General features: G+C 37.5%; 1 protein-coding gene across 1 annotated transcript in view; it reads left to right on the forward strand.

Moving 5' to 3' along the window:
- Positions 1 to 27581, forward strand: part of prima1 (proline rich membrane anchor 1) — a 55256-nt gene that overhangs the window by 16550 nt on the left and 11125 nt on the right. Inside the window, exon 3 of the mRNA XM_067417446.1 lies at positions 9151 to 9283. Coding sequence (XP_067273547.1) covers positions 9151 to 9283 — 133 coding nt within the window. The remainder of the gene's footprint in view (positions 1 to 9150; positions 9284 to 27581) is intronic.

Consider the following 27581-nt stretch of genomic DNA (forward strand, 5'->3'; position numbering starts at 1 on the left):
TATTTCACACACTTCATCATTTTAAAAACAAAATTAACAATAGTTACAGAAAGGTTATTGTGTGTAAAAAGGGGAAACCCTAAAGAAGCTACTGAAAGCTTTTCATTTGTGTAAAAAAAATAAAATAAAAATAATAACAACAATAATCACATTTTAAATCGCATTCGCAATTTTAACCAGAATAATCACAATTATATATTTTCTCCAAATCGTGCAGCCCTAGTTAAAATTGTTAACATGGCATGTATGATTCAGAATTGGGATCTCTGTAGTTACTATCATAAGGCTGGTTGGTCAATTTACATTTGGACATTTTGGACAGTTAAGAGAAGGAATCAATTTAGGCAAAAATGTTGACCTTCTACTAAAGTGACCATTCGGAGCAGTTTTCAGGATTGGCCTTTCCTTATTGATTTAATTAGCTTTTTGTGTTGGATGGGATGCCAGCAGGCAGTTAAACAACCAACTGTTATTTCACTCAGAAACTTGGCAGAAGGTCTAAATCCATAATGAAAGTGCACCAGGCAGCACAACAAGAATATTAGCTTACGGTATTCACCAAAGTTCAAAATAAATGAGGAGATGTGTTAAGACAAAAATGTCGTGAGTGGTTAGATTTCAGTGTTGTAGTCTGAGATGTTTGGAACAAATTATGTAACGTAATATTTAACTCAACTTGACTAATTAAAATTTTGCTGTGAGAGATTTTCGTTATGTAATGAAAATAAAGTTGAATAAAAATGAATAAAATTGATGAAAAAAATGATAAATTCCTATACACATATAAAAGCATGAAAAGGAGACATTGCTGAAGTCACGCAATATCTCTTTCTATAGCTCTTGCTCTTCCTCCTGTGCATCTAGCCCAATGCTGCTGGCTAATGTCAGGAGTCACGGTCTGGCTCAACCGCATCCCCTCAAATGAACGGACAGGACGTGCTCGCAGGTCTGGCCCTGGACCAGGGTCCTATAGCTTTAATTAAAGAGGGCTTTAGGATGTGTGCCAGAGACTTTGGAAAGTGGCCTTCATCGATCATCCTCACCGTCTCATCTAGCTTTCCACACCCCCACAGCTTTTGAATCATCTTTGTACTCTCTTTTTATGTTATTTTTTTCATTTCACCACTCATCGTCATTGGATGATGGAGTGATGTTTTTCCCGTTGAGTATGACTAACTAGGTAGGATGGGGGAAGCAGCAGTTGCCTGCAGGCTCTGCAGTGACCTTTGCTTGGATGCACTTTGTCATGAGTGTGGATGAGCCACCCACAGGGATGGAGGCCCACGATTGCTCCCTCCCTCCGCCTGCAGACTTTCCCGTTGTACAAGTAGAGCAGAGGCCCTCCCTACCTGTGCTTGCGATCAAACGCAAGAGGTCCATGGCTCGGGTGAGAAGATAAAAGTTGGGTATAGCTTGGGGGCTCTAGGTCTGCAGAATGATGGTCTCTGGATCTGAATATCTGCAAAATCAAAGTCAGTGACATCCACTTCTTGCTCGTGCAATAGCTTATATCATTCAAGTACTAGGAAATCAGCAGATGGTACTGCAACCAAACAGAGAGTGAGAAATAAAAAATATGAGCTCGTACTCCAACCAAGCGGTAAGAATTAGTCTGGAGTTGAAAATTCTTGTAAATCACTTAAACGTCCCTGATTTTGCTTCTTGCGTGGCAGTCCACCAAATTTTTTTGCAGAGCTCAACTCAAATGCAAGATGGAGTTATTGTTTGTTTTTATATCTGGCATCCTGTCAGTCCTCTTATTTTAAAATCAGTTTTGCCCTGGCAATCCAGAGCCATGTAACTCCATTAAACAGGAGAGCAGGTACAAAAATAGCCTAATCTAATAGGCCTGGTTCGCTCTGCCTTCATAAGACCAAACCTCTGATATGTCTGCTGCTCCTTTATCATAGACAGGAGATGCTGCAATGTGCACGTTGCATCAAAACTTTGCTTTAACATTGGATTACAATATTGTTTTCATTTTGTGGTTTTGCTTATAAGGCACTGAGCAAGTTTTAGTGTAGTTGTTGAAAAATGGATTGATACAATAAATGCAGTTTAAGAGAGTTATTTCACAAAAATTTGTACTGACCCCAAACTTTCAAATGCTGGTTTAAACATATTTTGTTAAAAATTTCATTTTATGCAGTGCAAACAAAGTACATAGAAACGGATGTCATTTGAACATTGTATTTGCAGGCATTTAACAAAATTTTAAGGGAGAGTTCACCCAAAAAATGAAGACTTATCCATATGTGGATCCAAACCTGTATGGCTTACTTTAGAAAGAAGATATTTTAAAGAATGTTTCTGTTTTTAATATAATGTAATGGGATATAAATTATGTAATTTTAATATAATGTAATAAGTCCATATAATGGGAATGAGTTGAGTTTCATTGTTGAACCAAAAACAGGGACATTTGGATCTTTTTGATCGATTATGAGGGTAAATGATGACAGAATTGTAACTTTTGGGTGACCTATCCTTTTAAGAGTATAAAGCCTCCTATTGGATCACAGTATCCCTTTTCCCATGCATGTCCCATATATTCCCTACAAATGCACAAGGGTCCAATTACTGAATTCATCCAAGCTAGACACTCTTTGCCGCCGGTGGTCATCTCTTTCGGGTAGCACATAGCATGTGCTGAGCTATTTGAGACTAAGGAGGCTTCCGAGGACAGGCCTTGTATTTCAGGCAGCCACTTCACTCATTACTGTATATTAGTCATTTCACTCTTTGCTGTAAGTTATCAGACTGAAAGCATGTGCAGAAGACACTGAGGGCCCTATACATGCAAACAGACTTTGTATTGAAATAAGAGGAAATAAAAGGGAAATGTGCTTGCTCTTTGGAGTCTTAATGTATTAGCATTAAAGTTCTATAATCAACCAGTGTACATTTTTATGTAGCTGTTTTAACAAATAGGCAAGTCCACTTTGATATTTAGGTCACTGAGGTGATCTTCACACTCCACACTTGACATGTTCACTTGCCCAGAGTCTTTCTGCTTTCTCTATTATATATTTTGATTTCCAGCTATGTCGTAGTTCATCAGTAATCTGAACTGGTAATCAATATAAGAGTTACTTTCTGCTCTGCTGAATTATTTCCGCAGTTACGTGTTTGCGTTTTTCCGCCCGTTTGGGGTCATCGATCAGGATGATAAACAGCAAGAGGGAAGCCCATCTGTAGTTACTGATTCATTGCTCTTAACCCAAGGGAGAATTATTCAGTGATTTATACTCCAAAGCTGCTGGCTAATACTTCACAACCCTTTAATTAATGGGAGGTTTGAGAGAAGGACGAATAACAAAGCGCTGTTTTGTAGTATTTCTCCTGTGTAACAGTGCCACAGTACCCGTGCTCTGCTCTCTTCCATTGAAATAATGCTGATTTTGGTGCTGGAGACTGTGCTCAGCTCATAAGAACTCTAAACTAGAGAAGGTGTTCGATGCTAAATTTCTCTGCTGACACTAATAGCCATTTATTCAGAATGATATATGGCAATACCAATAGTTTGGTTTTCTTAAGGAAAAAAATCTCTCCCAACTAAAGCTCTAAACTTTAGAGGGAATGCTCTCATTTGGTACATTACTATTATATTAGATGTTCAGTTTAACAAACTATTATATTCAACTGCTATTTATTTTAAGATATATAAATTACACTCAAATAAAAACTAAAATATTTGTATAAAACTCATTTACACATAAATTCAAACATAAAATGAACAGTAAATATGCTCTTCTCTAGTTTTTATTTAAATTATAGCTAACTAACAAACTGTGAACATTGGCTAACTTTTGAGGTAAATGCAACATTAAGTGACATTGTTTTATTGATGTCTTTCTGTGTTTGAAACACGGATTGGGCAATTACATGAGACATTATACATTTTTGTACTTTTTGCTGTATCTTTTTACATACCTTTATGGTTTATAGTTCTTTAACTGACAGCGCTGCCGCTTGTACTGAAGCTCTACAGCGATCTGTCACGCCATGTTTAAGAGTGTTAAAATGCCATTTATTGTTTGAATGCCATTTATTGTCAGCTTTGAAAGCTGAGACTTTGTTTCTTAGAAGTAACAAAGCACAAGGCTCTTTGCAATTATCGGGTGGGAGGTGCATTTTTTAAATACACAACTTTTTGTTATTGTGAGTTTACACAGTTTCGAATGATGTCTTACTCTTATCTGTATGACCAAAAAAGATGAAGTATTTTAGGTTGTTTCCACTGTTATCAAGTGATCGGACATCGCTCCATGTCATGCAGTAAGCACACTAATACTTCAGCTTTCGAACTCTGCAAAAACACTTGGATATGCGCCTTATACTAGCTCACATTTATCACATTTAGTTAGAGTAAGCGACTACTTGCATGTTTCAAATTACAAGCTATATTTGAGGTGATGGATGATAGGCGAAAGTTTGGATTTCCTGCCCGGCGTACTGCAATAACAACAAGGACCTACCGTTGATCTGTCCCTCACGGACTGTGCAAGTTTTTTTTCTCTGCTAACTGACTAATACAATTTTGGTGGACTAACGTTTAGTTGACTATTAGGGGCAGCCCTAGTTGGTAAGCTGGTTTTGATGCTAGGGGTAAGAACCTTTTGAACCTTTAAACCTTCAAAAAAAAAAAAAAACTTTAAACCTTTATAAAAATCTGCCCCACACACATACTTCTGACTACCAAATAATTGAAAAAGTGACTAAAAGCAGAAATATTTTTTTAAATTGAAAAACATGCAATGAAAAACAATAGTTAGCATTGAAATGGAATAGCTTCACTATGTAATGTTATTGAATCATTGAATAATAGATCAGAACTGATCATAGTTTAGATCAAAACATGGCCAGAATTGAAAAAATAAATGTACTGGAAGTATGATGTTCTTTTGGTTCTGTGCCAAGTACACTCCTTCCAGATCCTGTGTGAGGTCATAATAGGTGGACTTGCTTTTATGGGCACTTTTCCGGGATGAGTGCTTGCGCACAAGCAAAAGCTACAAACTTTGTTCGCGTTATGGAGCTCATTGTTGTGACAACCACAACAATGTCACTAAAGAAGTGTGTTCCTGATTATGAGGGAAAGATAACCTTGTTCAGCTTCGCAAATAACTTAAACAGCTGATTTTTCTGGAGAAGCAACGGAATTCTGCAAGTGTGTTTGTTTGTTCCCCGTCATGAGTCGAAACTGCTGGTGGTGAGTGAAACTACATGAAATTAGTTTGGTTGGCAATCGGCTTGTAAGTGCATATAATGTAAACGACATAAACGTAAAGGGAATAGAAAGCTATCCAGGGAGGGATAATGCCATGAATGTAATTTGTGTGCACTTGTGCTCTCTCTTTAGCTCTGCCCACTGCACGCCTCCATGAGTCCAGCTGTTCTTTGGAACAAAGTGGTACAACGTCTTTTATAAATATGATAAAACTAAAGACTTTTCGAGATATGAAGGATGCAATACTATTCTATGGGTACTAAAGATTCACGTGAGATTTGCTGAAACTGTGTGTGCTATGCCCCCTCTTTAACTGTATTTTTATGATTAAAGTGATTCTGGCATTCAAACCATAGTTTTACTTTATCTTCAAACCATAGTTTTACTTTAGTTCGACAATGTGGACGGCATGCTATCTAACACTAACCAATTAGACCTCAGCTACTGTCCAAAATGCAACAATAACCAATCAGAAAAACAAAAAAATCAAAACAAATATATATATATATATATATATATATATATATATATATATATATATATATATATATATATATATATATATATATATATATATATATATATATATCCCGCTGTCATGTCCAAGTTCCTGAATACTCATATGCACATCTCTATTTAAGACTCGCACTTACTAGTAAATATGGCTGTTGGTCCCAAATACTGTCAAAATCCTTAGTTTCAGAACAAATACATAAATCTGAGTCTGAAGCTAATTTTTCAAAGTATTAAGACAAAGTCAAAGAGAGGCAGAGAGGGAGGTATGCAGTGGTGGAAAGCAGGAGACGAAGAGCTAGAGGAAAGGAGAGTGAGAGAGAAGAGGCAGTAGCCCTGTGTGCTCATGAGGGCAATGAACTTGTTAATTAGCCTTCTCCTGTGCATTTTTATAAGTACCATTAAAACTGCTCAGTAAAGCAGGGTGCCACTATCAGTTCCCAACCAGAGAAAACTCATCTGAACTTTAAAGTGGTGGGGAAGGTAGAGCAGCCTGAAGCACTAATATGTTTCTGGATGAAACGGCTGTGTAATGGTCCAAATAAAGCGCCTCTCGGATATGGGATGATAAATGGAGTAGAGCAGAATGCTGCAGCCTTGTGATTGGGCCATCAAGCTGTATTGGTGTGAGAGACCAATTTGAGAGTGATAATAGTAAAAGTACTATTTTCTACAATAGGGATGGGTGGGGTGATCGAAAAATGGCTAAGATACACTGCTGACCCAAAGCCTGAAATCTAGAACCCATGGACATCACCAAAGACTGTGTTTCCTCCCTTGTGTTGCTTTGCCAAGCCTTTACTGCAGCTGTCTTCAGTTGTGGTTGGTTTGTGGGCCTTTCTGCCTTTCGGTTTGTCTTCAGCAAGTGAAATGCATACTCGATTGGTTTGAGATCAGGTGACAAGGCCAATGCAGATTGTTCTACTTATTTTCCTTCAAGACCTCATGGGTTGCTTTTGCAGTGTGTTTTGGGTCATTGTCCATCTGTTCTGAGAAATGACGTCCAATAAACTTTGCTGCATTTTGTATGAATCTTGGCAGATATTGTGTATCCCTATTCACTTCAGAATTCATTCGGCAGCTTCTTTCTTCTGTCACTTCATCAATAAACAACAGTGACCCAGTGCCACTGGAAGCCGTGCATGCTCATGCCGTCAAACATTGCTTTTGGATCATGAGCTGTTCAAAGCCTTCTCCATGCTTCCATCATTCTAGAACAGGTTTATCTTAGGTTCATTAGTCCAAAGAATGCTTTTCTAGTCGGGCTTTTTTAGATGTGTTTTTTTGGCCAAAGTCTAATCTTGTCTTTCCATTCTTGCAGCTGATGAATGGTTTGCGCCTTGTGGTGAACCCTCTGTATTTACTCTTGTGAAGACTTCTCTTGATTGTAGACATTGTAGACAACGGCATGCCTGATTCCTGGAGAGTATACTTCACTCTCTAGATGTTGTGAAGGGGTTTTTCTTTACCATGGAGTGGATCCTGCAATCATTTACCACATCTTGATATGGCCACTCCTAATGTTCCTGCTGTCTCTGATTGATTTGTTTTGTCTTTGAAGCTTAGCGATGGCCTGAGCCTGATGGTTTCACTTGAATGGAGTGTACTGCACAACAACAGCTTCTAAATGCAAATTTAAAATAGTTTTGGGCATTGACACAAATTTCATTGATCGTTTTGATTTCAATTCACAAGCTTGCAATTCGATACAATTAAATTCATCACTATAATAATAAAGGTTAAAATTAACTGATTTGTAGGCTACTTGCATTTAAATTTCACTTAAGAAAGATTTTATAATAATAATAATAATAATAATGACTAATAATGACAAAAAACAATAAATATTGAAGACAGGTTAAGTAAAAAATTAGGGCTGTCAAAATTAACACCTTAATTACGTGTTAACGCAAATTTAATTAAGCGGGCACTAAATTTATTAACGCGCGATTAACTCATTTTAAGCACATTTTCTGTTTAATCGGTGGCGTAGCCCGTAATTGGAGAAATTTAGATAATTCATAGACGTAAAGGATACAGCAGCAAACATTATTAGGGAAATAAAAGAGTTAAAATTTATATTACTATTCTAAACCAAAAGGGCAGTTATTGCCTACAAGCTTCCATATTTTCTGTTAAACTTTTATTAGACTCCAGGTCAAAAGAAAAGTGCGTTTTTACACTAAGCATATTCGCTGCAGTCCAAGTCCGAGCGGGATGCACGAATACACTGCAAGCTCACTCTCGCTCATGTCCGAGGTAAATAATTAAAACCATCACCACTTACAGTTAAAGGTCCCGTTATTCGCGTGTTTTCGAAGCTTTGATTATGTTTACAGTGTGCAATATAACATGAGTTCATGTTTCGCGTGTAAAAAAAACAGTATTTTTCACACAATTTACTTATCTGTACAGCGCTGTTTCCTCTGTCCTAAAAACGGCCTGATGATTTCCTTGTTCTATGAAGTCCCTCCTTTAGAAATACGTAACGAGTTCTGATTGGGCCAGCGCTTCCCGTGTTGTGATTGGACAGCAGCTTAGCGCACTTTGCCCGGAAAGGTCCCACCTCTTACCCTAACGGGGAGATACAAGCGCTGAATGCGCGCTCTTCTCCACGTGGGAGAGCAACAAGACCACGCCCCCTATTTTGAGTGTACTTGTGGGTGGAGGGTTAGTCAACAAACGGTTCTAGTGACGTCATCACATCCCTGCACTTCCTGCTGTAGTCCAAACCGGCCGTTCGCTGTAGGCTTTGAAAGGGAACTCCTGTTAAATAAAATATCTCGCTTGGCATTGAACTTTGCGCTTTATAATTTTACAGGTATTATTTATGCTCCAACAGCAACATTTCACAATAACTAAAGTTTGAAAGATGGAATCGCGAAGAACAGGACCTTTAAGTGAAGTGAAATTAAGCGAACACACAATGTCTTCCCCATGTCAGCTGGAACTTAATTAAAAATAAAGTTCATCCACACATTACTAATATTAGGATCCGAATGAAGCTTATGCAGTGACTGTGTTCTTCCACAAACAGGAATAGTGCAATATCTTGCTATCTTCTTCGGCATGTTTATTGCTGCTGGCTAGCACAAGCCAATCAGTCGGTGGGCAGGGCTACTGAATTAGATGTGCTGTAGAGGCGGTGTTTCGTCGCGCGTTGACATAAAGATGTGCACACAATCGTTTTTCTGGGCCTGGTGTCTATAAAAGCTTTTTCCTTGACTAACAAGGAAGTTTTTTAGCTCTGAAACTTACAGAATATTATTATATTTTATATATCAAAAGCTCAAGGGAAAGTTGATTTCTCAATTCATAACCCCTTTAAATTTTGGTTTCATTAATAATAATCGAGAAATCAATATTTTTAATTCATCCCTATTTTTAACACTTTGTCTCTCTTCCAGTGGCTCCCTCAACTGTATCCCCCATAATACCCTGGAGGAGAGAGATGGAGATCTTAGTACTGGGGACAGTAAGCTGTGCATCTGTGGTCTTCCTCCTCCTGACTGTCATAATTTGCTACAAGGCCATCAAGAGGTAAGACTCAATAGTTTTAGATATTTTATGTCAAATGTGTTCATTTATTTTGTTGATTTTACTTGTCATCGATCTCAGAAACATGTCTAAAATGTATGAATTGTCTCTAGTGGGGGTCATAAGGTATTTTTCATGGTTTACAGTGGTTAGTCTGTGATTTTATTGCCCGTCAGAATCCACAATTTCAGTGTTTTTCTCCCTTAAAATTCCTGGCCAAATTACCTAGTGTTGTTAGACACCAAGGTCGTGTGGTGATTAAATTGCCATCCGAATCCACATCTCTGAGTTTTCAAGAAGAAATCGCTTCAGATCGATTTACAATAATAATTTTCATCACCGCTCAAAAAACAAAAAGAAGAAAAATAACATAAACATGTGAAATGAGCCGTTACTACGGCAGTTATTATTTAAAATTATATTGGTTAAATTTGCAGCATTCTATTAACTTCATTCCACTCATTTCCACATTTTTAAATGACATCTCAGGATATTTAAAGCTGCTGTCCGTAACTTTTTTTGTGTTCAAGATTTACAAAATTTTTATAATGAGAATGTACAACATGAATCCATTTTCTAAACCGTGTTTTTGTCTTACCCTGAATCATTATGGTACACTATTTATTACTACTATTACTACTATTTATTAGTACTATTTCAGGCCAGACTGGTAGGTACCGCTGCGGAAGACAACACTCAGGTCACGTATTGGTCACAATGGCATCAGATGTCGGCGGGAAGGGAGGAGGAAGGCAGTGCAGCATTCAGCAGCGGATTATTAGCGAATCCCAGTTCTCTCTGATGAAAGTTTGTAAAACTATCCAGTGTAAAGTCACTGCAGTGTAGAGGCAGATGTTGGTAGTGATCTCAGCTCTCCATCAAGGTATATGTTCACAAAATGAATCCACCTCTCCTTGATATCGTCATTTTTGTTTTGTAAGCTGTTTTGTAAGTTGTAGACTGTAGTAACTAATGGTACCGACAGTAAATCACGATTGAACAGGGAACTAATGCACATAAACATTTATGTGTTTAGAAACAAATCTCGGAATTGCCTTTACAGGGACTTTAACTGGAGTTGTCCTCTTCCTACATTAGGAAAAACAATGACAGATTTTTTCCCCGTTGTCACAAAGTCTTAAGTAAAATGTGCCAGTTGGCGGAAATCAATACATTCTTCACTATTGTTAGCTTATTTAACATTCAATACACATGCGTGATGTGTAAAACAAAAAGGATATAGCCTTATGGAAAAAAAAAAACACATGAACATTGCGCTTGTCGCGGTTGCTTGCATTCCTCTTGTCATATTACAATATTGCGTTTATCGCAGCAGCCCTAATGCGTTTTGCACTGATGGCGCAGTAGAAGGCATTGCGTGGTGTGCCAGCCTTAAGCTGCTCTTTTGGTTCGGTCCCAGTGACATGCTGTCAAGGGAAAACTGAGAGGCCTGTCAAATCATCTGCAGACAGGGAAATGGTCTCAGACAGCCGGAATCACTCACAAAGCAAAAAAAAAAAAAAAAGGAAAGAGGCTCCCAGACTCTCTTTGATACACCCAGAGCTTTACTGCCATTTAACAGATTTATCATTATTTTGCATTATGATGTATCATATTTATTTTTTCTTTTAGGTATTCATAAAAGCTGTCAGGTTGGTTTCACAGCATTGTTTAATGGAACAAAATTGACATTTTAATATATGTTACCACTATATCACTTTCTGCAGTAGCTTTAACATTTTTTTTTTTTTTGGGTCTATTTTTTCACAAGCTGTAGTGTTAACTAAACATTTTTGGCTACATCTCATTTTGTGAAAACCTGACAATGTAATAAAATCCCATATGATATCAAGACTGGCCATAATAAAAAGTTAGACACAAGAGCCACTGAGCTATCAGTGGAGTTTTATTTGCATTAGTACAGAAACTGTACTGAAACTTTTGACCATTTATTATTACAATTTACTGCTACAGTTGTTAAAGAATCCAAACATTTCTCCTTCTCCTTCTATTTGTTTTAATTGTTCTAGTCTTTGGGTGCTTATTGTAAAATACACTAAAGATTAACAACTATTTGCAATAGCGAGTTGGATCAGGTTTATAATAAATCATTAGATGATTCATTCTTGCTGACTGGAGTGGATAACATCAGCCATACTCACCGCTGCAAAAACACATTGTAAATAGAAACCTTTGATGAGCACAAGCCCTATCTCTTTCACCTATATGCTATTAATATGGAGAAAACTCATCCTAGACCAATAGTTATTGGCAGCTTTTCTAAGCAGTCAGTAGGTTGAGTGAGAAAATTCTATGCTAGTCTCAAGTCTGTTACCAGGGAAAAGCTAAGCCTTGCCCAGCCTTACACCAGCTCCACCTATGGGCACACTGGCGACACGGGTAACTGACCTAACACAAACTAGACTTCTTTATATACATAATAAATTGTTTTTGGCAGAAAATGTTAAGCATAAACATATTATTAGCAGAAATTGATTACAATACATACCCTTTTATTATATTGCACTATATTGTATTAAATTCCAAGGTTGACCGTGCATCATCTTGCTCAGAGTAACAGTGTAACCACTTGGAAATAAAGCTTCATGTCTTTAAATCCATATTTAAATACTTATTTCTCTGAATAAGTTGTGAAGCGTGTATATTATTTCCTGATATCTTTTTGTTGACAAGCATCCACTTCAGACTCTTGGATACTGTTAAAAAGCTACAAATTCTCTGGCTTATTACTAGCATGACAGCTTAAATTAAGTGCTATTTGTATATTCTTGAGCTAATTATAATTGTATTAACATTTAGGTCGTTATCTTAACTGCTTTGAAATAGATGTTGTTAATGAAAACACTGTTGAATCATTTACAGTTTCCAACATTTAACACTTCATTAAAGAAATAAACACTAAAATGAATGTAAAAACCGCAGCCTCCTCACAGGCGGCTGCCGCACACACATAATAAAACTTAAAAAAAACATAACGTAAAGTCATCGTTCTTCCTTTTACAAATGTTGAGGTGTCTCGTCCATCTGATATGATATTCACTACTGTAATGAAGATGAAGATAACTTTTAACAAGGTGGGGAAATTCATTACTTTAAACAAAGAACTGTTTAAATGTTGATGATTCCATTCTTAGAATGGTCACCAACTGATATCATTCATAAAATATATAATGCTCACTTAAACGTTGACTGACGAGAGTCTTATGCAAGTGATAACCTGGTTATTTCCATGACCTAGCCTGGATGCCAGCTGAATTTAGCCCCACCCACATGTGAGGTCATGAAGTTCGGTCTGGACTTGATTTGTTGTGGAGCAACTGTGCTCGAACCAAAGCTGTTCGGACAAATCAAATTGTCAGGGTGGGCTTTATACGAAGATGGACAGATAATGTAACGTAATAATCCACGTCACTAAAGAGCGATTGGGTTGAATTTGTTCTAATCCTAAATGTAGAACTTGTTCATATCCGCCTGTTAAGTCGTGATGTAAGGAATGCCGTTTCTGGGTCCAAGCCTCAACTCTTTTCACTTGAGAATGCCATCGATGCCCGTTTATGAGCGCTATTTTTTCATATTAAACATCAAACATTTAAAAAAGTTACAAAATTTAAATACTTACAGTCTACACAACATTCTCTATGGTCACAGCGTTACAGACATTAATATTTTAACGATTTATTTTACATTTTACATTTAATCATTTAGCAGACGCTTTTATCCAAAGCGACTTACAAAAAAGGGGAGAGCAATAGAAGCAACGAAACAAACAAGGCCAACAACCTGTAAGAGCTGTAAGAAGTCTCAATTAATTAGCACAGTACACAATTTTTTTATATTTATTTTTTTATATAGCCATCTAAAATAGCCATCTACAATAGCCACCTACAACAAAAACTCACGTACGCAAAATACAGAAAACTGGATTTTGATAGCCATGATTTATAAAAGATGAATCACTGTCTGGCCATCTGAAACTTTGGTATGGAGAAAAAGGTTATTATTATAACTTTTTTGTAGCATTACACCACATTGTGTGTGTATATTAGCACCGTTTGTGGTTTTTCTTTGTGGTATAAAATAGAGCGCTTGGACCCGGAAGCGCTGCCACGTGACGTCAGCCTTAACAACTGGATATGCATTCACCTTCACGATTTCTCTCAAAAAGGATAATCGTGTTGGTAAGTACTCCGTGTATCCTTAAATTCTAAAAAACTGACAAAGATCGTTGACACTCATTTTCTTCTTCTACTTCTTCCAGCGTGTGTGCGGTTGAGTTCTGTTGACAACTTTGCGTCACTCCCAGTTGAGTGCAGAGGCATTTTCTTTCCTGGTTCAGTTGAAACACGCCCCATAATCACAGCCCAATGGAGCAGTATCAGACTCATATTCTGAATAGAATCTGATTATGACGAAGTCAGGCTACCCATGACCAAAAGGGGAAGAAATTATCGCATTAATTGTTGACCATATGGCATCCAAGACCAGAACTGATTGCTTCACACCAAAAAACTGAATCCATGTGGTAACCATCACTGGACTATATTTGGCCTGGTTAATGTCATCCCGAAGCTACTCTCATTAAATTGATACTATTCAGATGTTCCAGTAAACTAAGTGGAGGTGGAATCCAAGCTGTTAATGTTAAAACATTCCAGTCTTCTGGAAATGAATCTTTTATTTATGAAAGCTGTGGAACATCCCCTGCTGGCTATCAGACGGGGACTTGTAATAAGCTTTCTGTTTTGGAATCATTTCACTTGGTGAATTTGTTTGTTACACATTGCCACTTTTTTTTTGTGCCTGAGAACTTGGTATAAGGAAGCCAACTCCCAAAGGAAAACCCAGCTGGCAGCTATTTCTCCACTAATGAGCTTGCCCAGTCTGCCAAAATGAAGAGAGCGAGACATGTTTAATGCCTTCCTTTATATGCATGCAAACATATCCTTTAGCTATGCCCAATGACCGATGCATCGCGAATGGTGCTTCTTCAAACACTCGCTAAAATGTCCCAGTAAAGGCTCGGATTATTACCCCAATCATTGCTTTATGGCTTCTGCATGCTGAAGACCGGTGCGGCTCACTTATTGTAATGAGTTTAATGGAATTAGAGGCACTGGAGGGGAAAGCTAAAGCAGTTTTGTTGAACAGTTGCTCAGTGCATGTAGTGAATAATAGATCTTTGAGGAGAGAAATGCGGTGCTTTGTGATTTTTGACCGCTGTAAACGAATGATAAAGCATCCTGGTCATTGAACGTTAGTGACATTATGATAACGAAGACTCCAAACAAATGGACGTTCAGAACCCTCAGTCTGGATAGGACGTGCAAACGCTACTTCAGTCTGTCTTTTTTCTCCTCTTAGCTCTGCTGAACATGCAGCACTGTTAGATGCTGTCATGCATAGTTACAGTCAACACATCCTAAAATAACTTTTTGGGTGAACTTAAGTCACATTTAAAATGCTAATTAGACTCAGGCTTGGATTTAAAGTGCTCTAAGAGACACTGAGGCTAAGAAGGCTAAAATTGTCTTTGAAATATTAACATTCTTAATAGTGCTCTGATCATGTGTAAAATGTATTTTCAAAATTAGCTTCGTGTTTTTCTTTTTATCCCCAGTGTAAAAATGTGCACATACACCATGGACGACTTTTCTTATTGATTAATATTTATTAATATTATTATAGTGTATTAGTTGCACCTGTGTTTGAGAATGATAAACATTTAGTTCTACTGTTGGGCAACTCACTTAAAAAAATGCCTATGTTGTAATTTCTAAAAAAGAGTATACAATACTTAAATATGCTTTGGTTAAGTTCAGGCACTTACATTTTTTACAAGAAATGACAAGAAACTGAACCAGATATGTAACAGCATGGAAATAAAGACCTAAAATAATGGGGTTGAGAGTTATGACCACCGTGACATTTTTATGATATCATACCGATTTTTATGATATCATACCGATAGAAATCTAGACACACCCTAGCGGCAGCAGATCTAATCTGCCGCGAGTATTGTCTAGCAACTCTTAATTCACGTCTGAGCTGTAAAAACCAAACTCTGGTCAGGCCAATCACATCGTGTATAGAGTCCGTGGGCGGGGCTTAACATGAAGCTGCGAACGGCGGTCTTTCGAATCAGCTTTGACTGTGAATCTGGAACACTTGGAGTTAAGCTTTTCTCTGAGAAAAGAACAAAGAACGGCACTGAAGTCATTCTTAAAAAGGGTTTTCTGAGTTTTGCCGACCGGATACAGCGAAAGTTTAATCTATCAACAAGCTCCGCTTCACTTTGCTCTTGTTGATTGTAGCGCTAACCAATCACGTGCAGAGGGAGTTAAAAAAAACAGCCGTTTATCCCGCCCCTCGTATTGAGTTCTGTCAATGGTGAGTTTCCAGACCAAACATCTTGATGTGGGTCTGGCTTGTCAGGCTAACCGATTTCTGTAATTTCATCAAACCGTATGGAGCATTTTTAAGAGAGACAATATAACTAATACCACAAAACATTACCAATATTATTTTACAGTTAAAGATCACCAATTAACAATGTTTAAATTTTTAAAACAATTTAACAAAGTATATCAGGAAAAAAACTAAGGGTATGGTAATATTTTGTTTAATTTAATACATCTGCCTGCTCAGGGCTCCAGGCTAACATTTAGGAGCAGTGGCACCGGTGCTACCAAGTTCTACATTTGGTGGCGCCAGCACCTGATTTGGTGGGGCTGGACGTAAGTTAACCATAAAGTTCATTTAATCATAAACTTACTCTTGTTTAGCATTTGTTTTGTTAACAAGTGCAGTTACTAATAACATTACATGTTTATTGGAAATTTAACAGTTAAGCACTAAACTGTGCAGATGATATTAACTCGTATTAACAACAGTAATGTGCATAAAAATACTTTTATAGGGATTTTTTTTATATTCTACTCATATTAAATGTACTACTGTTCTTTTATAGTATCATACTGAAGTAAAAGGAGCACTCTTTACATATTTTCTGTGTAATTCAGTCACAATCTGAAGAAAAGTTTTTCATGAGACTTTGTGACTTCCTACTTTTTTCCATATATTAAGAAGTGTTAAGCCTAATAAGTCAATAAGTGCTCATATGCCACCACCTACTAGTTATAGTGGTATTTTCATGTCTTTTTAAAATAAAAGTGCTTGTTTGCCACAAAGTGGCCTACCCCTTTAAACTTTTAGTTTTACAAATCATCACATTAAAATAATATTAAAATTAGATAATATTTAGAGCTTTTAAGTGCTGGAAAATGTGTGAAGCACTTGAAAACCCTTAAATTTCACTCTCAAAAGGTTGTACAAACCCTGAGATGAATAATGTAAAAAAATAAATTGTAACATTCGACTTTCGATTTCTTTCACAATACCATGTGGTGTTACTACATCAAATCCATGGTGAATGTTTATGATTTGTGGACTGAAACCCCTGAATGTTTCTCCTGGTTTCCATGTCAGCACTGTTTGATCTAATATCTGTAGCGATGTTATTAATACAATGGTGAATTCAGCTTTCTCACTGGATCTCCCAGCACTGTGTAGTTACGGTGTCACGAGAACGGGCCGTGTATGAGCTCGTGCTGTGCTGTCTATTATTGCTCCGAGCTGATGAACGGTCCACACAGCGCAGCGCAGTTCAAACGAGTTGCACGATTCCCTTCCGCTCTTGTTTCGTTTGCCGTTTGATGTTTCTCACAGAAATGGCAGCTCTTATCAGTTGGGCACCGTGGTGGTGGCACCAGTGTGACTGCTAGCAAAATTCAGTCGCATCCGCAGGAAAAAAAGGTTGCAAAATGCGACCATTTGGTCGCAGTCTGGAGCTCTGACTGCTTGTCATGTTAGAAGAGAAAAATGGAAACATCCGTTATGTGTGCATTTGTTGTTATAAAGGAATTACTATGTGACTGTTGCTTAAGCATGTCTATCAATACAGAGAAAGGGTACTGATGGTAAACCCAGACATTTCAAAAGATAATAATAATATTATATTAAAAAGGTATAATTGGTTAACATTCATAACATTTGTTTACTGTTGTCTATATAGTGAGAGTTAACAAAGTCAAGCTTGATGATTTCAGACTCATGCACAGGGATAAATCGTGCCAACAGATTAATTGTGATAAAAATTACAAATGAATATGATTTAATGTCATCTTGAATTTATTTGTAATTCATTTGTTTTTACATATTATATCCACTTTATTAAGATATGATATGGACATGACCATGTGCTGTATAACAGATCATTCACCTCATCCATCCAACAATCTCAGCCTGCTGTTTATTTTCAGAAGAAATGAATACATTCTGGTGCCTATTCCGAAGAGCAAGGTTATAAAATATTTACCTTTACCTGTAATGCTTTGTGTAGCTCCCCACCATGTTTATACTACACGTCATGTATTATTGAGGGCCCAGTCCCACATTTGGAGGTGAGGATGTGGCTGTTTTAGGTGCTGCACTTATATTCTGGGCTTCTTTTCAATGAGAGTAGACAAATTTGCCCCACTGTGTGTCCGACCATGTTTTCACCAAACAGGAAACCTTGATTGTATAATAACTTTTCTTTATATTTAAAGAAATGCAAACCTAAAAAAAAGAGGAATTTGCACAGCTCTCTTGTCCTTTTTATTTCACATTATAGAAATTATAACTTCATTGTTTATCATTTTACATTTAATTGTCATCCCTTTATAGCATGTCTGTAAAACCAATCTAATTATAAAATCAGATAGGATAGGCCGAATCAATAATTGCTTAATCTATGTCACTGCAGTATAAATAAAGAATTTTTTAGTTACCTTACACAGGAAGAGAATGGCTCTATATCTGAGGAGCCTGATCTCACGAAAATGCGTGCAATCTCGTGGAAGGTATACTCATTTTGCCGTGCCTATGGAACGCAGTTTTTCGCGTGCATATGATATGCACTTTATGGCGTATTATACATGTGAACCACCCACCCCACCACCCCCATCCTACCCAAGAGCGTGTCATATACACACCATAAAGTGCGATCATCTGCATGTGCATCATATGCATGCGAAAAACTGCGTCCCATAGACAAACCAAAACTCATTTTGGCGTACCCATTCAACGTGATTGCACACTCGTGCTATTTATACACATTACCATGTGATCGTGTTGGTCTGAGAGACATTTTCAGCCCACGTTTTCCCACAGGATTTATTTGCAGACCTCAGAAGAGAGGTCACGTAAGACCCAGGCAACCGAACTTTGCTGAAATGTCTGGGGAATGGCCACGAGGACCTCTCAGGTGTTGCTGTACATCAGTGAGAAAAGGTGGAAAAGAGAGCCGAAACGGAGCGAGAGAGGCAGTGCGCGTGAGCATGCTCTGTGCTGATTCAGGGGAAAGATAAAAGAGTTTTTAGCTTCCCGTCCTAACACGTTACATAAGCCGAGTGGTCCACAGAGAAACTGGGCGACTGTCAGGGCATCTGCACATGGTGCAGTAGAGCAATGCGACTCGAGGGACATCCACACGGCTGCTGGAGTCCATGAGTCTTTAGCAGGTTGGAGGGGGGACAGAAACAAGCTCTCAGTGGAAAATTACTGTTTAGCTAAAAAAGCATAAACAGTAATTGTATGAAGTACAGTATATGTGAATTAAAAAGACTTGCACGATGTGATCAACCTGCCATATACCTTTTTACAAGGAGAATCTTGACTAATCATTATTGGGTCTACATTTTCATCAAACTGTTCTTTATTTGTCCAGCAGTCAAGTGTGTCGGATAGATGAAGACCAGTCCTTAAGTGACCTCGATGTATACCCAAGAATTACGTGGCTGTTTTATTTCTCCCCGAGTGTTTATTTCTGATAGAAATAGGGAAGCAAGAACTTGTTTTCTTCTCATCTCCCTCTTTCCCACTCCACCCCTCAAAAATCAGATGAGGCAGAGTTTTTCCCATGTGTAAATCATGCAAAGCTAGAGGAAGTCTTTATAGGAAAGCCCTGCAGCCTGGGGCATCTTGTGACAGATGGCCCCTGCAGAGCTACGGGATTGTCTCATCAGTCCTGCCCAAGAGACAGAGACTGTGTTTATCACAACAGATGAGCGCAAGCTACCTCTAAACATTTAATCAATCTCGACAAGGACTTATAGTTGAATTCATTCGAAGGTATAGCTTGTGTTTGTTACTCAAGGTTTGAAATACAAGGCTCCAGGCTAACATTTAAGAGCGGTAACACGATGGCATTAAGTTCTACAGATGGTGGTGGCAAAAAATAATAAAAAATACTATTATTATTTTCCATTAAAAATATAATTTAAATAGGATAATATTTAGAGCTTTGAAGTGTTGGGAAAAATGTGAAGCACTTTAAAGACAATAGGTTGTATGAGCCCTAAAATTAATAATGTAAAAACATTAAACTATTTCTGCCACAATGCCATGGTTACAGTTGAAAAACCTTCTATAACTTTGTTCTTGGCACAGTGGTTCTCCTGGTTTGCACGTCAGCGCTGTTTGATATGGTATCTATGCTTAATAGAGAATTCTGCAGCGCAGTTTGATTGCTTCTCACTGGATCTTCAGCGCTGTGTAGTAACAGTGTTGTGTGATCAAGATTGACCTGTAAGTAAACCTGTTCTGAGCTTCTGCTGCGCTGTCTAATACTGGTCCAAGCTGATGAAACTGTCTGTGCTGTGCTGCTCAAAGTTCAATTTATTTCTTTGGAGACTGGAGTGATAACTGCTGAAAATTCAGCTTTACTGTCAAATGTCACACGATCCCTCAAATCATTCTCATGTGCTGATGATTTGGTGCTCAAGAATGATTTCCTATCAATGCTGTAATATTTGGTGGATGTTGACAAGTTTAAAAGGACATAATTTATTTGAAATAGAAATGATAAAAGTCTTACCTGTCACTTTTGATCCATGTAATGCACTTTTGCTGACAGTTGATGGCCCAAACTTTTGAACAGTAGCGCATATGCTAGGGCCCATTGGAGGATGTTGTTGCATCATTGCTTGTTTGCATGAAGCAAGATGTGTTAAAAATGTCCAACTCCTGATGATAATGAACACCCACTTAATTATAATTAAGAGAGAATGACAGTAAACATCTCTTGGATTTGATTTCAATTTCACAGAGACAGTTCACTCTGTGACACACAGTTCACTATGGCTATCATAATATGATTTGCGATATAGAGTGGTTTTAACCAAAGCTCAGCTTTTGTATTTATAAGGTATAATTCACCCCAACATTTTAATTTTGTCATGTACTCACCCTCATGTGGTTTCGTTTAACTTCCAAACACAAATAAAGATATTTTTATGAAACCTTATGAGATTTCTTTCCTTCCATTTAAAGGGTTAGTTCACCCCAAAATTTAAATTAGCCCATGATTCACTCACCCCCAAGTCATCCTATGTGTGTATGACATTCTTCAGTCACACAATCTGAGTTATATATAAAAAATAAAGTTAATAAAGGGTTAATAAAGGCCTTCTGAATAGGATGGTGCAATATGGACAGAATAATCATATTGAGATTTTTTTTTTTGAATATTGCAATTATGATTTTATTTGCGATTTTGGCAATGTATTTTGTTTTTTCAAACATGCCAGTGCACAATAAGTGCATTACAAAACATTTCACAATGAAATAACATAGTATTAACAGATTGATAAACACAACTGTAATAAACAAATAAATACAGTGCATTGATTCTAAAATTGGTTGACAGATTTTTTTCTTTCAGATTATTTTTGACATCATTAAAAATTTCTGAATATGATTTAAATATGTTGGTTTAAGATTTATCACATTTCAGAATAAATATAATTCAAAATTAATTATTCATTATGCAAGTGGCTGGAATATAAAATAAATATTTGTTAGATCATTTTCTAAAATTTGTGGCAATATAAAAGCTAATAATTCAAGGGTGTAGTTTTGGTACAATCTATGGTTTGAACATTAGCTTATTAGTATTAACTGAAAAAAAAAAATGACACCAGCAAATAAAAATGAGGTCTGTTTCACAAACACAAATCAGCAATGAAAACCCCCTGTCAGTAGGTGGCGCTCATAGAACAAGAGAAATAGAGCCGTTCCCCTGGTAACCTCAGAAAACAAAGCAGCGGTGAGCTTATAAAACTCTGAGTGAATCCGATATCTCCGAAAAAATAATACAAATAAGGGCATTATTTGAGGGGACAGCCAATTGTAGTGGTATCGAAAGCATAGTGGACATTATTGAGTGCACTCATTAAATCCCACAATGCACCCCAATAACGAGTGTACAACTGATGTACTCAAAACTGCTGTCCTAATTCACTCACTTGTTTTCATTCAGTCCTTCAAGTAAACTGTATTAGTGGACTAGAATAGGGAATAGTTTAGGGAGTGATTTCGGATTCAGCTACTGTTTCACGGAGGGAAGAAGAGAAAATGATATCAACTCTTTTCTCAAGGCAGTCATTTCCCTTCAGAGATACATTAATAGAATTCATTCCTACTTTAATTCATATAGACCAATTTTCCTCAGCCATCACTTGTAAAACCTCTCAGTTCTTTCCGTAAAGAAACCTGCACTGCAATGCTGTGTCTGTGTGAGACTGTTGCTTACTTTCTACTTCAATAAATCTAACTACTTTATATTTTTTACTTAACTTTTTTTTAATATAGCGTGATAGGAATAGCTCGTAAATCTCATCACCCGTTTGGAGAGTGCTGGTGAACACGCGACACTAATAAACCGGGCTTCAGCCATGTTGTGCTGATAATCGGTCTTTTAATAAATCCGATTGTCACCTAACATAAAGTGGGTCCTTTAGTTTTAGTATGTGATTTATTTAAAGCACTTTAGACGGTTTGGGTGGTGGTAGTGGTTACACGCCAAACCACGTGATGTTGCTTCACCGCAGTAAGAAAATAAATCCCATACCGTCACAGTCTGAATGTATGTACAATATGGCTCAGATATGTTATTGTTCCCTATCGATAGAACTCAGACATTTTACCACATTCAAAGGACGGATGTTGAAGCTGTAGCTTAGCTCCACACTCAAATGACATTTAATATGGGTCAGCTGAAAATATTCTGTCTGCAAAAGCAGCCTTCATTCAACAAGTTGATATCTCATATGTGTGTTTCTCTGGAAAAAACGGGTCAATTTTAATGAGCTCTAGCTCTGTTTATGAAATTAGACATGTCCCCTAGACAGACCCCAGAGAGCTGCAGACATTAGAGACAGGCTCTGTAAAGGTCAGGTTGTTTTCTTTCTCATGATCATTTTAATTTGTTCCTGCCCTAATCATTGATGTGATGTGGAATCTCTCATTTTGGTATTTAGAACTATTGTTCTATTGTTCAAGTTTTTGGTGTGGTTACTGTAGAACTCAAGCCGTACACTTGTTATGGGTTTTGGCAGTGTTGGCAGTGTTGGGTGAAATGCATAACCAAGTAATTATTTACTGTCATTAATATACTTTCCCTTAATCATAGTGATTCGGATTTAATTGCATTAAACGCTTTGTACACTATTGAACAATTCTATATTAAACAATAGTGGATTTAACATAAAAATGTAACATCTAACTGTTGCGGACACTAATCTGAATCTTTGCTGAAGATCCAAATGCTGTCGTTATTAAGGGTAATCCAAAGAGTAGTCAAAAGCAGGCAAAGGTCCAAACATACTGAGATCAAGAGAATCCAAACGGTAAAATACAACTAACTAGCAGAAGACAAGAATACAGCTCAGAAATGCATTTGTAACATTCAAGCAAGATTACAACAAGAATGCATGGGAAGACACCTTGCTTGAATAAGCAAGCGCAAACAAAGTAACAATCCAAAGGTGTTCTAAATGAAGCTATAATGAGTCCAGGCAAAGGATTTTGGGCAATGTAGTCTTTAATATACACACAGGTCGTTTCTCAATATGCATTCTTGTCTGGACTTGTGTTCTCGTGGATCGTCATCACTCGCTGCCCAAAGACTGTTCCAATTCAAAGTTTACTTTGCTTTATTTCTTTTAAAACTGACATTTAAAAAAAGAGACTGGGTTGCATTTTATGTCATTTCATTTTATTACAGTGAAGATAATCATATCTATGCACTATATTACCTGAACAATCAATCAATCAATCAACTTTATTTATATAGCGCTTTTACAATCACGATTGTGTCAAAGCAGCTTCACAGTGTCAAACAGGATAATATTGCGACAAAATTAGATTTGGCTGTTCAGCCGTACTGGAGAAAACAGTGATGTTATCAGCTTATTTTAATTTATCATATAGAGACAATGTTGGCAGATCAGTATTATAGTTTATAGAATTAAATAAGACCTAATTCATATATTTTATTTGTATAATAAGTTGAATAACTTTAATCATATTTTTAGTGTCCCCAACTGAGCAAGCCAAGCCAAAGGCGACAGTGGCAAGGAACCAAAACTCCATCGGGGCATGATGGAGAAAAATAAACCTTGGGAGAAACCAGACTCAGTCGGGGTGCCAGTTCTCCTCTGGCCTATTAACACACCGTGTAAGATTATTATTCTGGCAACCTTACAGGTCGGAAATCATATTAGATCGGATTATTCAAAATTTTCAGGGTATCACGGAAGAGACAGATTTATTTAGGATGGGGCGTCAATTACACAAGAGTATGAATACATGAAAGATTGGAAACCACATATTAATTCATATTTTATATAATAACAACATATTCAATATATATATATATATATATATATATATATATATATATATATATATATATAAATATATGTAATATATATATATTTTTTTTACATGCAAACGAAAAGAGGCAGGGTTGTGTTTTATATTTTGTTTTGTTATAAATATACACGCAGTGAAGATAATAAAGGCACATGTTGCCTGAAACACATTTGTGTGGCTATTAATATGTTTAGTTTTTTTTTTTTTAAATGTAAATGAAAAGAGGCAGGAGGAACTCATAGGCACTCCAGCTGGAGGATCTGACATTAACTAAAATGTTAAAATGTATGTTTGTAATGTAATCTTCTCGCTTTAAAATTCTTTGCTTTGTTTAAAGGGGGGGTGAAACACTCAGTTTCAGTCAGTGTCATGTCAATCTTGAGTACCTATAGAGTAGCATTGCATCCTGCATATCTCCGAAAAGTCTTTATTTTTTTTATAATTATATAAGAAAGATGCTCTGTGAGGAAAGTGATTCGCTCAGTGAGGAAAGTGATTCGCCCGCCGCGTGAGGAAAGTGAGTCGCTCTGTGAGGAAAGTGATTCGCTCTGTGAGGAAAGTGATTCGCTCAGTGAGGAAAGTGATTCGCCCGCCGCGTGAGGAAAGTGAGTCGCTCTGTGAGGAAAGTGATTCGCTCAGTGAGGAAAGTGATTCGCCTGCCGCGTGAGGAAAGTGAGTCGCTCTGTGAGGAAAGTGATTCGCCCGTCGCGTGAGGAAAGTGCTAATACAGATCGACCGCCGGCCTATCAGTGGGTAAGTCAGTAGCTACTGGTTATATCACCTGTTTAGCATCCTACAAGCCAGCGCTTTGATGGGCGTAGCCTGTTGCTTTCGCTCTCTCCCTCGCTCTCTCTCACGCGCTTCCGGTAGAATTGTCCGTAAGGCCCATACAAGGAAATTCCGCCCCCGTTAACGTCAAAGGGGACGCATGATCTCAAAAAACTTGCCGAAACTTATGACTAACCGAAAGTAGTATTTTTGACAAAGAAATACTCCCATCAAACGTCCACCTTAACTTTTGAAACGTTGTCTATGTTTAGTATGGGATTCCAAGTCTTTAACAGTGTAAAAAAGATCAGTATGCATGAAACAGCATTTCACCCCCCCTTTAAGAATAATTTATGCCATTTTATAATATTTATTAAAAAAATCAAAAGAGAAGTTTCATGTCCATCCTTGTATTGTTCTATGGGTCGAGGTTGATATGGGATTAAGAAAGTAATAAATAATGCAATACTTTCTAGAGAAAGTAATTAATAAGTAATTAAGTACAGTCATCTAATTACACTGTTGAAGTAATTAATTACTTTTTTAGTAACTTAGGACTGTGGACTGTGGACCACTTAACCACATAGGACTGTGGACTGTGGACCACTTAACCACATAGGACTGTGGACTGTGGACCACTTAACCACATAGGACTGTGGTCCACTCAACCACAGGTATTTTCAAAACCACAGGTTTGGCTGATCGTCCACACTCAAAACACAGTATCCGGTCACTGAAATCAAACTTTTGTTAAGAACTGTGAAGGTTTTTTAGAAACTCCAGTTGCTGTGTTGTCATGTCGATGTCGAAGTCCAAACTGTTATCTTCTTTGATATCTCTAGATTGTGTGCCACTATCTCCTTTATTTACATGAGGCAATTCTTTGCACTGATGGACACAGCCAAAATATCACTGCTATTAACTGCGCTAACAGGGCTTATAACATGTATACAGATACATTCACAGCCATACTTTTATATTCCTTTATACTGCAGAAGAGAGGTGTCAAAATGCAATACTACACATCACTGCTTAATAATAACAACAATAATAATAATAACCTTTTTTCAGGCTTCTGATTGGCCAACATGGCTTTATGTTATATCACCTATATCGGCTTTAAACAGTGCTTGTGCTTGTGAAAGAACTGTTTATAAAAATACCCATGTACATGTGAACAAGGCCTTAGCCAACATTGGGTTTTAGATGTGAAATTGAAATACTTATTATATTGTAACTTACATTTTGTTGTAAGATTTTATGCAAGAAATTAATACAATAAATAATACAATTTTGATCATTAAATTGATCAAAACCCAGCAGGCACAGGACGTCAGTATGACGGTAGATTGACATTAGAACCCAACGTCGGACAGATGTTGTATTTTTTTTTGAAAATGAAAATCGGGTTGATCCAATATTCAACCTGATTTGGGTCAACCAGATCTTCATTTTCAACCAAAATGCAATGTCCATCCGACGCTGACGTCAATTTGAGGTTGGGTTCTGACGTCAACCAGATTTTCATTTTCAACCAAAATGCAACGTCCGTCCGACGTTGGATGTTGAGGTCAATCTGACGTTGGATTCTGATGTCAACCGGATTCTCATTTTCAACCAAAATGCAACGTCTGTCCGATGTTGAGGTCTAACGTCAATCTGTCGTCATACTGATGTCCTGTGCCTGCTGGGTTGTCTTGAAGATTATCCTTCACCTGAAATGTTTGTCTTTTCATCCTAAAATGCGAGGAAAATGTTGGATCACAATAATTAGAGATCACAGTTTCCACAAATCCCGTCACTCGATTGGGATGTTCTCTTTTATTCTGGATGGAAAGTGCAGTGACTGTATTTTTCGAGCGTATTTTGCAGTATTAAACACAGATTTTATACAGATTTTATCAGGCTCTGAAAATTCTTCAAAAAGAACACAAATAATGTAGCTGTCAACGGTACAGAGACTGCAGAGACAAATATGTTAGTTAGCATAGTTTATTGAGCACCAGAGAGTAAAACTGGGTGAAGTGCAGGTGAGAGGGATGTCTTCGTGAGGGAATAAGTTTCGCTGGAGAGTTCGCTGGAGAGTTCGCTGGACACACACACTGGACTAGAAACACAGGGAGACTTGATAAGAGACGTTGGAGATCAATAGATATCTTTGCGGGAGTCCTGAGGTAAAACAGAGAGCGTTAGTACCTTCTCTAGATGAGACCGAACAGTGACTGAGAGTGTGTGTGTGTCTTTTGTGCTGGCGGTGATAGGGGTGATGATGAGTAGCAGGTGTGTGTGATCAGAACTCAGGAGAGGGTGTGCGCTGTGAGTGGGTGGCGTTGGAGCCTGGCGTGTCTGTGACAGTAGCCTGATGTGGTCATACTCTAGTCTAGTCTAGTCTTCTACTCAGAAAATGAGTCTGCTCCATTGGGCTTTGATTATGGGGTTGTGTTTCAACCGACATAGGAAAGACCTTTTGAGCAGTAACTCAGCTAATTTTTTATTATTTTGCAAAACCAAGGTGGTTTAGGATTCATTATAAACATGTTAATAATAAATACCAAACCAATGTGTGTTGTTATGCACATCCTTTACAACAGTCTTTCAGATTTGGGTTGCTTCTCAAGGTTGCTTGCAGGTAGTACTTCATTCATTTTAGATCAGCGCACTCCTGGTGAAGCAGGGCTCTACATAACGCCCATTTTGGGCGCATTTACGCCTAAAAATTACTGTGTGCGACTGTGAAAAAATATTTAGGCGCACCGGT

This window comes from Pseudorasbora parva, chromosome 15 (assembly GCF_024679245.1).
Source record: "Pseudorasbora parva isolate DD20220531a chromosome 15, ASM2467924v1, whole genome shotgun sequence".
Classification (NCBI taxonomy): Eukaryota; Metazoa; Chordata; class Actinopteri; order Cypriniformes; family Gobionidae; genus Pseudorasbora; species Pseudorasbora parva.